The sequence below is a fragment of the Fringilla coelebs genome (genome assembly GCF_963513975.1).
Source record: "Fringilla coelebs genome assembly, chromosome: 7".
NCBI classification, from domain to species: Eukaryota; Metazoa; Chordata; class Aves; order Passeriformes; family Fringillidae; genus Fringilla; species Fringilla coelebs.
Genome location: NC_140035.1, coordinates 36,648,916 through 36,661,684, shown reverse-complemented (window position 1 = coordinate 36,661,684; position 12,769 = coordinate 36,648,916). Strand labels below are relative to the sequence as shown.

The 12,769-nt window shown below is 44.4% G+C and overlaps 1 protein-coding gene across 1 annotated transcript in view; it reads right to left on the bottom strand.

Moving 5' to 3' along the window:
* The window catches only part of DRC11 (dynein regulatory complex subunit 11), a gene marked incomplete at both ends in the record, with an annotated part of 91,215 nt that overhangs the window by 25,531 nt on the left and 52,915 nt on the right, over window positions 1-12,769 (bottom strand). The window contains 2 exons of the mRNA XM_084209068.1: window positions 6,155-6,244; window positions 6,428-6,534. Coding sequence (XP_084065194.1) covers window positions 6,155-6,244; window positions 6,428-6,534 — 197 coding nt within the window. The remainder of the gene's footprint in view (window positions 1-6,154; window positions 6,245-6,427; window positions 6,535-12,769) is intronic.

The window sequence follows — 12,769 nt, the reverse complement described above, 5'->3', positions numbered from 1 at the left end:
ACAGAATAGATCAGCAGCCTTCAGGAATACAACAATTTCAGGTTTTTCAAGGATAGACACAATGTGAGGAACCTGTGGTTCAATCACCTGTTCCTGTTTGTGATGCCACAAAGATAATGCAGATGAAAATGCAGCCTAAGCCCAGCACTGCATGGATCAGCTACTGAGAACAGGAGATGTTTTGGGTTAGGATAAAGCAAACAACTCTGTATTTGGAGAACTAAACCTCAGGTTTCTTTACATAAATAAGTTTGGCAGCAAATATTCATCCAAATGTGCCAGGGGGATTTTGTTTTGAAGAAAAGGAATGGGAAGAAGAAAGCACATGCCATGCTGTTTTAACAACTGTGGAAATATTGAGGCTGTCACTGGTTTATTTTTGCTGTTCCTCCTGTTTTGTCTTTTTAACTTCTCTTCCAACAAGCCAGAAATTACATATACTCGTGTCTGACTGGGAAGAAAAGCTCGTTTCAACCTATGTAAAGACACTAAGCATATGTTGAATTTATTGGCCAACTGGTATTGTCCTCAAGGCAGCTTCACCAATAAAGTAACTCCAGAGCAAAACAAAAATGAACTGTGTGGAGGAAAAATGTGTTTTCCTAATTAACAACAGCACTTGTGGGGAATTTGGCACAGGCTGAGATGTGATAAGGGCAAATATGAATTGTAGACAATGGCTTGTCTCCAAAATGTCTAACTGGGAACTGCTTTTATTTAGGAAATGATAATGTTTAATGGATGTGAACACTCATTTAGAATGGAAATCTCCTGGCTGCTCTGAGATGCCAGCTGAGCTCCTGTGCAGCCATGCCCTGGCTGGGTGATTTCCTGCTTTGCTGACTCCAGGGAGTGAGCTGCATCAGGTGGCAGCTGGCAGGGACACTGGGCTGTGTCCCATGCCCAGGGGGGGCTTCTCCCACCCAGCAGAATGTTTTGGGCAGCTCAGAGGTTGGAGCAGACAAGAACCTGATTTCAGACCCCATTCCAGAGCACTGGCTGCTGCTGGGATGGCAGCAGGAGGGAGAGGCTATGCAGATGTCTCCCTGAGGGGAATGGTTGAAACTGGAGGATCTGTGGCACCCTTTGGCTGGGATCTCCCAGGTCCTGGCTGCAGCTGTGGCCAGCACAGGAGTCATGGCATGGCTGGTTTGGAAGGTCATCCAGGGCCACCCCTGCCATGGCAGGGACACCTTCCACCATGCCAGGGTGCCCCAAGCCCCATCCAGCCTTGGGCACTCCAGGGATCCAGGGCCATGCTCTGGGTGACCTCTGCAGGGCCTCCCCACCCTCCCAGGGAGGAATTTCTTCCCACTATCCCACCCAAACCCATTCTGAGCTGGAAGCCATTCCTCCTTGTCTGTGGTGTTCGTGAGATTCCCAGGACGAGGTGAGAGATGAGAATCTGACTCCGAGTTCCCAGAAGGCTGATTTCTTATTTTATGATATTATATTATATTAAAGAATGCTATACTAAATCTATACTAAAGAAAGAGAAAGGGTACATCAGGAGGCTTAACAAGAAGGAATAACAAAAACTGGTGACTGGCTCCTCAGAGTCTGACACAGCTGGCTGTGATTGGCCATTGAGTAAAAACAATTCACATGGAACCGATCAAACATTCACCTGTTGGATAAACAATGTCCAGGCCACATTCCAAAGCAGCAGACACAGGAGCAGCAATCAGATAATTCTTGTTTTCATTCCTCTCTGAGGCTTCTCAGCTTCCCAGGAGAAAATCCTGGGCAAAGAGGATTTTCCAGAAAATATCATGGTGACACTTGTCCCTTGCTGTAACAAGTCCCTCTCTGTGGCTCTTGTAGGTGCCCTTGGGGAGCAGGGACAGGAGGGAAGTGCTCCTGTGCTTTAAGGGAAACCAGCAGCAGCTGATGCAGTTTTTAGGGGACTCCTTGGATCATGGGAGATGTTTAAGATGGGAGGTTGAGCAAGTGCAGCTTTGCACTGAGCCTGGATTGAGAAGTCTGTTCTGGCAGTGCTGAGCTAAACCAAGCAGCTTCTGCCACTGAAAAATGTTCAGACAAAGATGCTCCCACCGATTCATAAACTTGCTGAATGAGGGACTCTGCTCTGCCATCCCTGTTGGATTTAGGATCCAAAGAAGTGACAGGTCCCACAGCTGGCTGAGGGCTCTGGGTACAGCAGGTACAGGAAATCCAGCAGGGCTTGGTGATCAGAGCCCTCAAACTCAGCCTTTCCTCAGTTCTCATCCAGCTTCTCTCCTGAACACTTATATTTATAGATAGATTTATATTTATAAAAATATATTTATATTATAATTATACATAACTATTATATATTGATTTAATTCTATAATAATTATATAGTATTTTTATTTTATATTCTTATTTAAATATAAAGATAATAGTCATATTTTATAAGTAGATATATTAATATTTATAGATATATTTATACTTATAGATATATTTATATATCTTGTCAGTATTTCTGTCACAGCCATTTGTGTTTTTCTTTGCTTCTGCCCAGTTTCACCAAAAAGGGACCTCCAAAGCTGTGTTGAGCCCTAGTCCAGAAGCAAGTTTTCCACACTTAGGTTCTCATGTTCCCCTTTCCTGGGTTTTCTGTGTCTTTTTTTCTTTTTTCCCCCTGAATTCTGGCCATGCCTTTGTGCATGTGTGGGTGTGTTCATTTCCAATGCGTTGCTTTACCTGCAGTGGGGATCAGCAATAAATCCTTGGGGGAGCAGAGCAGGAAAAGCAGCACAATGGGCTTGAGAGAAAGAGCTCTGATAAGCTCTTAAATGTAACTTCCAGATCAGTGACTGCCATGTCCCTCACTCAGAGGGCATCTCCCTGCCAGCCCTTCCTCAGCCTGGCCTTTCCCAGTGCTCCCAGTCCCAGCTGGTGATCCAGGCTGGGCAGGGGATGAGCTGCCACTGTGCCAAGAGAAGGAAAATGCAGCTCAGAGCAGCGCTGACCCGATTCCTCTGTCCCTGTTGTGTCCCCATCCCCTTTCCTGTGACAGTCACGGAACCAGGAGCTCTCTGGAAGAGTCAGAGGCCAGCAAAGTGGGTCTCAAACAGGACACTGCTCCATCCCTGGGTGTGGGAAGCTTCCAGCTTGGAAAGAGGCACAGGTGTCACAGACATATCCTAGGAAAAATCCTTTTTGACAGGATTTTTTCTCCTGAGAAGCCTCAGAGGAAAAGAGAAACAATCATTATCTGCTGCTGTGGAATGCAACAGGTGCATCTTTGGTTGGTCCATGTGAGTTGTTTCTACTTGATGACCAATCACAGGTCCAGCTGTGTTGGGACTCTGGTCAGTCACAAGATTTTATTATCCTTCCATTCCTTTCTTTTCTAGCCTTCTGATGAAATCCTTTCTTCTATTCTTTCAGTATAGTTTTAATGTATCATTTTCTTTTAATATTTTATATATATATAAAATAAAATAATAAACCAGCCTTCTGAAACATGGAGTCAAGATTCTCATCTCTTCCTCATCCTGGGACCCCTGTGAACCCCACCACACACAGGATCTGTGAGTCCAGCAGCAGCACTGTGCTTTATTGACCATTAGCTGCAATCTCATTAGTTTTGCTATTCCCACATCAGCCTGCTGCTCTGGACACCCACTTGTCATGAGAAGAACAATTTTTTTTCAGCCAAGTTTGTTCTTCCACAAAGCTGCCAAATGCAGGATTTGTAGTTTTACAAAGTTTATAAAGAAGATAGCTCTTGCAGGTGAATCATCTTAATTTCAGTGCTGAGAATGATGGGGATAGAGGAGGACAGGGGATATCTTGGTTTGATATTTGGAAGACAATCCAAAGAAACTCCTCTTATCTTCAGGAGCTCTAAGAGCAGCTCTTGGTAGGGCTAAGTGTCAGCTTCTAGCACTAAGTGGTATTTGAAGGTTTGGGAATCAGTGATAAAGAACTTAATGGAAATAAAGGAGTGGCTCTGGCTAGGCCTGGAGATGTCATATATTGTTTTTCTTAAATCTAAGACCTGAGATGTCTGGAACACTGAACTGGAGGGGAGAAATTTCCCTTTAGAGTCCAGTTCCAAAATGTCCTTGCTGTATTTCCCACAAAAGGGACTTTAAAACTCAGATTGGTTCCTGTGGGTCAGGCAGATTTTTTGTTTTTAACATGGATTTGACAGAAATTTTCTGAGTTGTGAACTACTCATCTTAAGTCTTGGAAAGGCACAGGAAGCCTACCTGTGGTAGGGATTATTCCCTGACAAAGAGAGCAGAAGAAATCCCTCCCTAAACCAGAGGGAATGGCCCAATGTGGCATCAGGAATTTGAGATGATGGCCCCTAGACACAAAATTCCACCTGTAGAAGTTCTCCTGAAGAAATTCCCCTTTCACTGCTCCTTGCCCACTGCCAGAGGGCAGGAGAAGGTCTGGTTTCTCTGAAGAATGCTGAATTCTCCTGAGAATGCAGAATATCCCCTTTGGTTTTTGGCAGGGGATGTTTCACACTGAACTCAGACAAACTCCTGGCTACACTGAGAACCTGAACCTGAAAAGTTATTTCATGCTGCATAGCTGAGGGGAGACATATGGGACCTCAGATCTTGCTTGAAAAAACTAGAGATTTTTTTGCTGAACAATAAATTAATGAGCTATTTCCAAAACCTTCCACCTCATATTATTCTTATTATCTAGAGCAGGTTATCCTAAAGCAGATCTGCAGTCTGTGTGCTCAAGTATGCACTGGTTTGGTTTATGGCTGAGATATTTATGCAAATACTAACTGGAAAAAGCCTTTGCCAATGCTGAATGGACATTTTAAATGGCTTTGCATAGGGAAGATGTGTTTTGACTAACACTGCACCTTTCCTTTGGTTTCCCATTCCTCAAATAGAACTGTTTTGGCTTGGGTGGGGTTTTTTTAGATGAAATCTTTAAGGAATTTCTATTATCTAATTAGTACTTCTTCCCCTGCCTCATTCTCTCAGGCTACTGGCACAACTTGGGAAGATAAAAGTTAAATAATCTCCCTCCACCCTAAGCTATTCCAACAGTACATTTAAGGAGGAAAAAAACCCCAACCCAGCCCCTAAGATAAAGGTCTCTAATTCCAGTGTGAGTGTGACATTTTGCAGCATTTTTCCAGCTGATCTAAATGTGTCTGCCCATGAAAACTTGGGGGAGATTGTTGCAATATTTTGTCTGTATGTCTTAAGCCCCCCCTATTTTTGAAACAGATTTAGGAATCCAGCTGGGATCAGCTTTCAGAGCTGCCCCAGTCTTTTCTTATTAGATTGTCCCTGGAGGTCTGTCAGGTGAAAGAGCATTTTTAAAGATAATTTGAGTAGAAGTAGAGCAACAGCAAGTATTTGCATGCTAAAAGGTATTACAGAAATGAAATACAGCATGAGATTAGGGTTGGCTATTTGCCCTGAGGGTTTTAAGTGGATCTGCTGATTGAATGGTGGGGTGTAAGCTTTGAGTTATTTTGCACTGACATGATCTCTAATTTAAATGCTTTGGTAAGGAATTTTAGAGAACCACAAGCCGTGGAATTCTTCATATGATAATGCTGTAAAACTCGATGTGAACATGACATTTGCTGTGTTTTGGGTGGGGGTTTAACTTACTGTTTATGCCTAAATAAACTTGGCTTAATTGCAAATTCCCAAACCCTTCAATAGGATGTAGTAACTTAATGAGTACCTGGCTGTGTGTGATCTATGTGGTGTTACAGACAAATGAAAGGTTACATCAAAACATGCAGAGGGAATTTTTTTTGGTGTATGGTCTTGAAACATAATAACCAGTCCTTATTCAGGAGGAAAACAGCCAGCAGCTGGAAAACTCGCTGGCCTCCAGATCCCTGTTTTCTTTGGAAAACTATTAATCTGAACTGGTCAGACTAAAGAGAGGGATTGCTTCCATTTTGCTGTTTGACTGCATTCAAGGATTTCAGGAAGGTGAAAATCTGAAATACCTTGTAGTGATTTATCTCTGGAAGGGCTCAACTTGCCCTAAGCAATATTTATACAAGTTAAAGAGCGAGGGCTAATGGAGAAGGCCCTGAAAACAGCCACAGGTGAAGAGATCTGTAGATGTTTAGGGGGGACATTTTGATGTTTGTCCCTGAGGTTTGCACTGCTGGAATTGAGGCTGCCCCTCAATTCTCCCACCTTGCTGCTGTTACCTTCTCTTTGCCAGGTTTGGGTGGAGGAGCCATCTCTGCATCCACAGCCTCTTTGACTCTCAGCAGCTTCTCCTGCATCACTTCATCGACCTGCCCAAGGCAAACACAGAGGAACCTTCCTCAGTTTTCTGTTCTGCCACAATTGTTCAGCTGAACGAGCACAGGACAGGTAGCAGGGAGGGAAGGGCTGTGCCAGGGCCAGTTCTTACAGCTGGAGAAAATTCTCCCCAGGTAATGCACGTGAGCAGTGTCCTCTTGCTGCTGTAAGCTCACCTGCACTCTCATCTCCTCCTCCACTTCTCTCCGTTCCCCGACTTTGATCAGCTCTGGGTCATGATCCTGGAGAAAATCTGATTTGTGATCTCTCTTCTCCCAATAGACTGTCAGCCAAAAGAAAGAAAAAAAAGGGGAAAAGTTACAGAAGCCATTGGTTTCTCCAGCTGCTTCTGGAGGCAAAAGAAAGGGTGGTTGTAGGCAGCTTGTATTAAATGATGAGCTGCAGGAAAGCAGCAGGCTCTAGGGACCCTCACCAAGTTCAGAGCCCTGTTGTGTTAGGATCTGCAAATCCTGAGCTTAAGGGATTTCTGCTTTTGCCTTGGCTGGCAGAATGGAATCAGAATTCAGGAGGATAATGGGATAGTGAGGAGGCTGCAAAGCTCAGAGCCTGGACCGTGCTCAACCTCCACGAGCCCTGTCCTGTGCCTGATTCTGGCTTTCATTTCATTTCATTTCATTTCATTTCATTTCATTTCATTTCATTTCATTTCATTTCATTTCACAGGGCTTCAGTCTTTTCCATGAAGAAGGCACAAGGGTGGCTCCTGCCCTGAAGGATGGGCTCTCCAGCGGTGTCACTTGGCTTGAGGACCAAAGGAAGGGGGTTAATTCAACCCACAAATTTCCCTGTTCTCCCCATGGCTCAGCTAAAGCTGCTCCATCCTGGGGAGCTGGCCTTTGTAGTCATTCCCAGGAGGCTGAAATATGGGAATAGTGGCACTGGAGTAGGAATCAAACCAGCCCTGAGCACGTGGAGGTGGGGGAGAGGGAGGGGACAGCAGGGGGACAGAGAATAACCTGCAGCTGACCACAAGGGATGCATGGCCACACAGAGGCTTCACTTTTTAAGGGGATTTTAAGCTCAATTCCGACATGAAAAGGCAGTTAAGCCCAAAAGAGACAAGACCCACCTGATCCAGCCCCTCTGTTTTGAAGTGCTGTGCAAAGGAGAGGCAATAAGGAGACCTAACACCCAGTCACTGTGAATTTGTGGAACTGGGGATGAAAAAAAAGCTATTTATGATGAAGCACCTAACGATCCTGAGGTGCAGCTCACTGTTTTTGTTGAGGCAAACTGCAATTTGCTCCTTAGAAAGAAAACTAAATGAAGTCTGATGAGCTCAGTGCATATCTGAGCTCTCTAAGTGCCTGCTTTTAATGGAAACACCTCTTTTTTTCCTACACTTCTTGAGGTAATTTGAAGGGAGACAGTTCATATCTTGCCTTTCAAGGCCTGATTGTATCTTCCTAAATGACAGCTAATCTCCAGCTGTGTGTGCTAATTCAATTTCCTGATGATTTGAAATGACAGTTTTCCACTTTCAGATGTTGGCTCCTCTATGAATCAGTTTTGTACAGACACTCTATTTGCACAGATATTAGATTTGATATTCTCCCCTGCACCCCTGGCCTGCTGAAGGCACTGTGCAAATTCAGAAAGGTTTTAACATCCAAGTTTTAATTAATCCAAGACTGGCTGCTCTTTCCATCCCCCCCAAAAAAATTTTCAGGGCTCAATTCCAGGCAGAGGATTTGGAGTTTTACAAAGTTTGTTGAGGCAGTAGTTCTTGCAGGTGAGAAATCTTAATTTCAGCACTGAGAATGGTGGGGATGGAGGAGGACAGGGGATATTCTGGTAATGGAAGAAACTCCAAAGTACAGACATTTAATTTCTTTAAATTACTTGTGGGTCATCAGAGGGCAGGACAGATGTCATGTAATATTTCAGCAGGAAAAGCTGATTTGCCCAAGTTATGAGGCAGCTCCTTCAGCCTGGAATTCCAGCCTTGGGGAAAGGGGACATTGCATAGGAGTTATGTGAATTTTTAAACACTTTCCTGACTGGGTCAGCAGGTTGCCAGTGCTATGTTTTCACAGGAGTACCAGGCTTTAGAGATTTATTTTTCATAGAGGGATCTGTAGGTTTTTCTATTCTGGTTTTTTTCATAATTGTTTATTGTCATTTTGTAGATTGATTAGTGGTTAATACCCACTGCAGGCAAACCAGGGAGGGTCCCCCCAGACTCTGGGATTACCTGGCAATGAGCTCTTTGAGTGTTATATTAACCACTGGGTTAGAGGGGCCTAATTTTAGTAGAGAGATCAATAACTCATAGGTGCTAGATGCTCTGTTATTCTTTTATAGATCAACAAAATGTTTCAAAGTTAATTTTAAAGGGGGGTCAGGAGGCTAAGGATGTTATGTTTTCACTGGCTGGTCAGCAGAGTCTGGTATTTTGTTACAGGCAGGGTCAGTCAGCTCCAGGAGCTATTTCTGTGCCTGTGTGTGTGCAGTGAAATTTATGTCACCTTTTCTAAAATAGTGTATGCTTATTTTGGGATTGTTTTGTATGCAGAGCTAGCTCAGGGCTCAAAGGCAGCCCAGAGCACTCCTAAATCTGCATCCCAGCTCTGCAGGGCAGTAGGGAATTCCAATATCCCAGAATTTCAGTGAGTAACAACTGCAAAATATTTATTTGAATCATGAAGCTTCTCTTGAAATGGCCACTTTGAACCTTCTGGCTACAGGATTTGAATCTCTTGAAGGCTGGCTAAAAATACAGAGTATTCACCACACCTTCAAGGAATATTTGGGCACACCATGGAGTATTTGAACTCAAATATCCTCTGTGTCACTGAGCAAGTCATAAATATCATCTGCAGAATGGGGAAAATAGCACACTGCTGCCTCACACTGCAAAAATACACTGCAAAAATAGAGGGAGGAGAAGGCTCAGCCTTACATTTGCCCATGTAAACTCTGGCTATTCCAGAGTGAAAGGGGATGCCACACAAAGAGGCTGTTTCCAACCACATCATTTAAAATAAGCGTTTTAGGGCTTGGCACCTGGAGTTGAGCCACTAGAAAAATGGCCAGGTACAGCTCTAGGAGGATAAAAAAGCTTCCAGTGAAGTTTAGGCAGCAGCTCTAGCTTGGCAGAGGAGATAAAAACACAGAGTGAAAAAGTTTGTAAGTGAAATGTTTAGATTTTTGCCCAAACTGATCTATGTTTTAACAATATTTAAGTAAGCTAGGTATAAAGCACCAGTTTCATGGGATGGGAACACTTTCTTCAATTGAAGTGTTGGGGCTGTGACAAAACAAAAATGTTTGTTGTTTGGTCAGCTGTCATTTAGGTGAACTTTAGACACACTTTGAATTACTCCTGATACAAACATTTCTTAATCAAGCTCTGTGGCTCCCATCATATCCTCAAGGTTTCTGCCCTAACAAATCTGAACTTCTGTGCAAATGCTGATAGCAAGTGACCTATTTCTGCATAAATTAGGGAAAAAAGAGTTCTCACTAAAAAGTCCAAACTCAGACCTATTTTTTCCTGCATGATTCTGCTACTGAGAGGAAAGCAGCCTAAAAATTAAAAATACAAGAATTTGTGCTCTTTTGGGGGGATGTTGTTGCAGATTTGATTCTGATGAAAGAATTTGATTCAAAGAATCCATGGTTAGATGAAAAATCAAATCATTTTGGACAACCCCCAGGTAGTTTTGTGTGAGTGCCCTGCAATGAAAAGCCTAAAGTGTTGCAGGAGGAATTAACAGCTGAAACAGCTAATTACTAAAAATAAGTGTGGTGTCAAACAGACCTGGTTCACCTGGAGAAAAGGAGGAAAAAAACCACAAAACCCCACCTGAAGCTGAACTGCACAGCTAGAGACTCCTCCTGTGCCTAAGCCAGAACTGCAGGTATTCTTTGAAGCCTGCAAGAGAGCTTTTCCACTCTGAGGGTTCCTGCTTGTGCTCTGTGCAGAAAAGGGCTCCTTCTCATGTGCCTTCAGAGCTGGGGAGCAGCTGGCAGCTCCAGCAGGATGGGCTGCAGGTGTGTGGGTGTGGAACTGGGAAATGGGAACCACAGAGGCACTCACACTCTGGGGATAACCCCACAAAATTCTGTGTTTGGAAATGGGAACCACAGAGGCACTCACACTCTGGGGACAGCCCCACAAAATTCTGTGTTTGGAAATGGGAACCACAGAGGCACTCACACTCTGGGGACAGCCCCACAAAATTCTGTGTTTGCAGGGCTCAGAGCAGGTCCTGGTGTGCAGATACAGTCCAGTGACAAATCCCCCATCCCCTTGTAACTCCCCTGGCTTCTCACACGGGATAGTTGTGAAATTTGGGAGTCTCCACTGCTGTCCAAGTCCCCCTTGTGGTGTTTTTTTCCCCACTCCTCTCAGGTTTCTGTGGTTGAGATAACCCCCAAGGTATCAGAAAGTCTCTTTTTCCCAGCCCCACACTCGAAGAAGTCGAGGTTCCTCAGCTCTGCTTTCCAAGGCTGGTTATTTTCTCTTATCCATTCCATTCTTTCTCTCACCTGCTGAGCTCTGTCCAGCAGCTCGGGTTGTGGCACAGTCCCTGCCCTTGGGGCGGGGTTGGCTTTTTATACTAAGAACTACACGTGCTTTATTTACAATAATTTTCCAATACCCATCTGTCAGAACCCAGGACATCCCTCTGGCTGCCCTGGAGGGCTCCAGCCCCTGCCAGGGGGCTCAGAGACCTTGGCACAGAGCCCAGGACCCCTGTGACTTTGATTTTAACCCATGGAGCAAATTACCACCTTTATATGAAGAATTACAAGTCAAGAGAGTTTAAGTAGAATAATTGTTAGTTTGTGTGAAAAATAGATTTTTGGGGTTTTTAGAATGGGGGTTCAGGGCCCCAAGGTGGAAGAATCTGGGTGTGCCCTGTCCTTCTTCCTCCTCCTTCTTCCTGGCCTCCATCTTCTGGGTGATGCTGGCACTTTTGGATTGGTTTAAGGTAGAAACTCTCTGTCTAACATAGGTGATAGCTATTGGGAAGTTATGGTAAATAATGTACACGTGGTTTTTAGGATAAACAGATAACACTGCCCTGAGGGTGGCCAGTGTGCCTCTGTCTGACCTGCCAGACAGACCTCAGCAGGCCAGAGAAAGAATGTTAGAGATAAGTAACAATAAACAACCTTGAGAAGGAGAACAGAAGAAGGAGACAATGAACAACCTTCAGAAGGAGAACAGAAGACTCCTGACTCCTTCTTCGACTGCCAGGCTGGGAAAAGAGACTTTCTAAGACATCTTGGGGTCACTCTGACCAGCAGAGATTCTGAGACCTGTCACCTCTGTTAGACAGTCTGTCTCTAAACCAATCCAGCAGTGTCACCATCCCAGCAGAAGATGGAGGACAAGAAGAAGAAGAAGGACAGGACACACCCAGATTCCTCCATCTTGCCTCCTGAACCCCCATTCTAAACCCCCAAAATTCTACTTTTCCACCCTGTGACAAATTCCCTGTCATTCTACTCAAACCTTTGTGGCTTGTAACTCCCCACACAAAGTTGGTAATTGTTTCCATGGGCTAAAATCCAAGGCACAGGTGTTTGTGACTCTGTGCCAAGGTCTTTAACCCCTTGTCAGGGTCTGGAGTCCACCAGGGCAGCCAGAGGGATGTCCTGGGTTCTGACAACACTGGTACCCACTGCTGAGCTGAGCCTCCAGCCAAGCATGTTCCCTCCAAGGCAAACCCCTCCTGCCTGCCCTGCCCTGGGCACTGCCAGGCTGGGAGTGCCACTCTTGCCAAGGTTGCCTTGGACTTCCAGGAGCCATTTCATCCTTGGCCAGCTCAGGAAAGAAGTTGAGATGGATTTGATGCTTATCTAAAGCTCCTGCTGCCTTCAGCAGGGTTCTGACGTGGTAGTTGAGAGCAGATGGGATGCAAAGCTCCTTTTTTTTTAGCCAGAAAGCTGCTCTGTGATTTATAAGGTGTAAGAAAATCCTAATTGTTACGAGTCAGAGGTCAGGCCAAACTACTGATGCACATTTAGCAAGTTTAAGTTCACTTCTTTCTCTCCAGCCAGCTCAAATCAGGCAGAAAACTTGACACCAGTAATTTGTCAGCAGGAGGGAATAATGGAGACTTTTCATATGAGGAATTTTAGCAAGGCACTAGCTCTGAACAGTGGAGAACAGAAAAGATATTTTTCCACATTGTGTCAGAACAGAATCTGCAGAGATACAGCAAAAATAATCCCATTTTCCACTTTAGACAAGCGCAAGACTTCCTAATTCACTTGTGGATAGGCTGAGCACTGAGGACAAGTGCTGAAGAGACAAACTGAAGTATCAAAAGCAGAGGAGAGGATAGAAGAGATCTGGAAAAGAACCAAATGCCCTTTCATGGTTTTTATTAAGAAATCCCTGCTTTTTGGTGCTTTCTCCAGGTGAAAAAGCAGCCAGGCCCTTTGCTGAAAGTCTGGGTTATGTTTTATTTTGACACGCTTTGCATGAAGCAAGTACATTCAGAGTTTTGTGCCTCTGCTTGAGAAGATGCTCCTCCTGT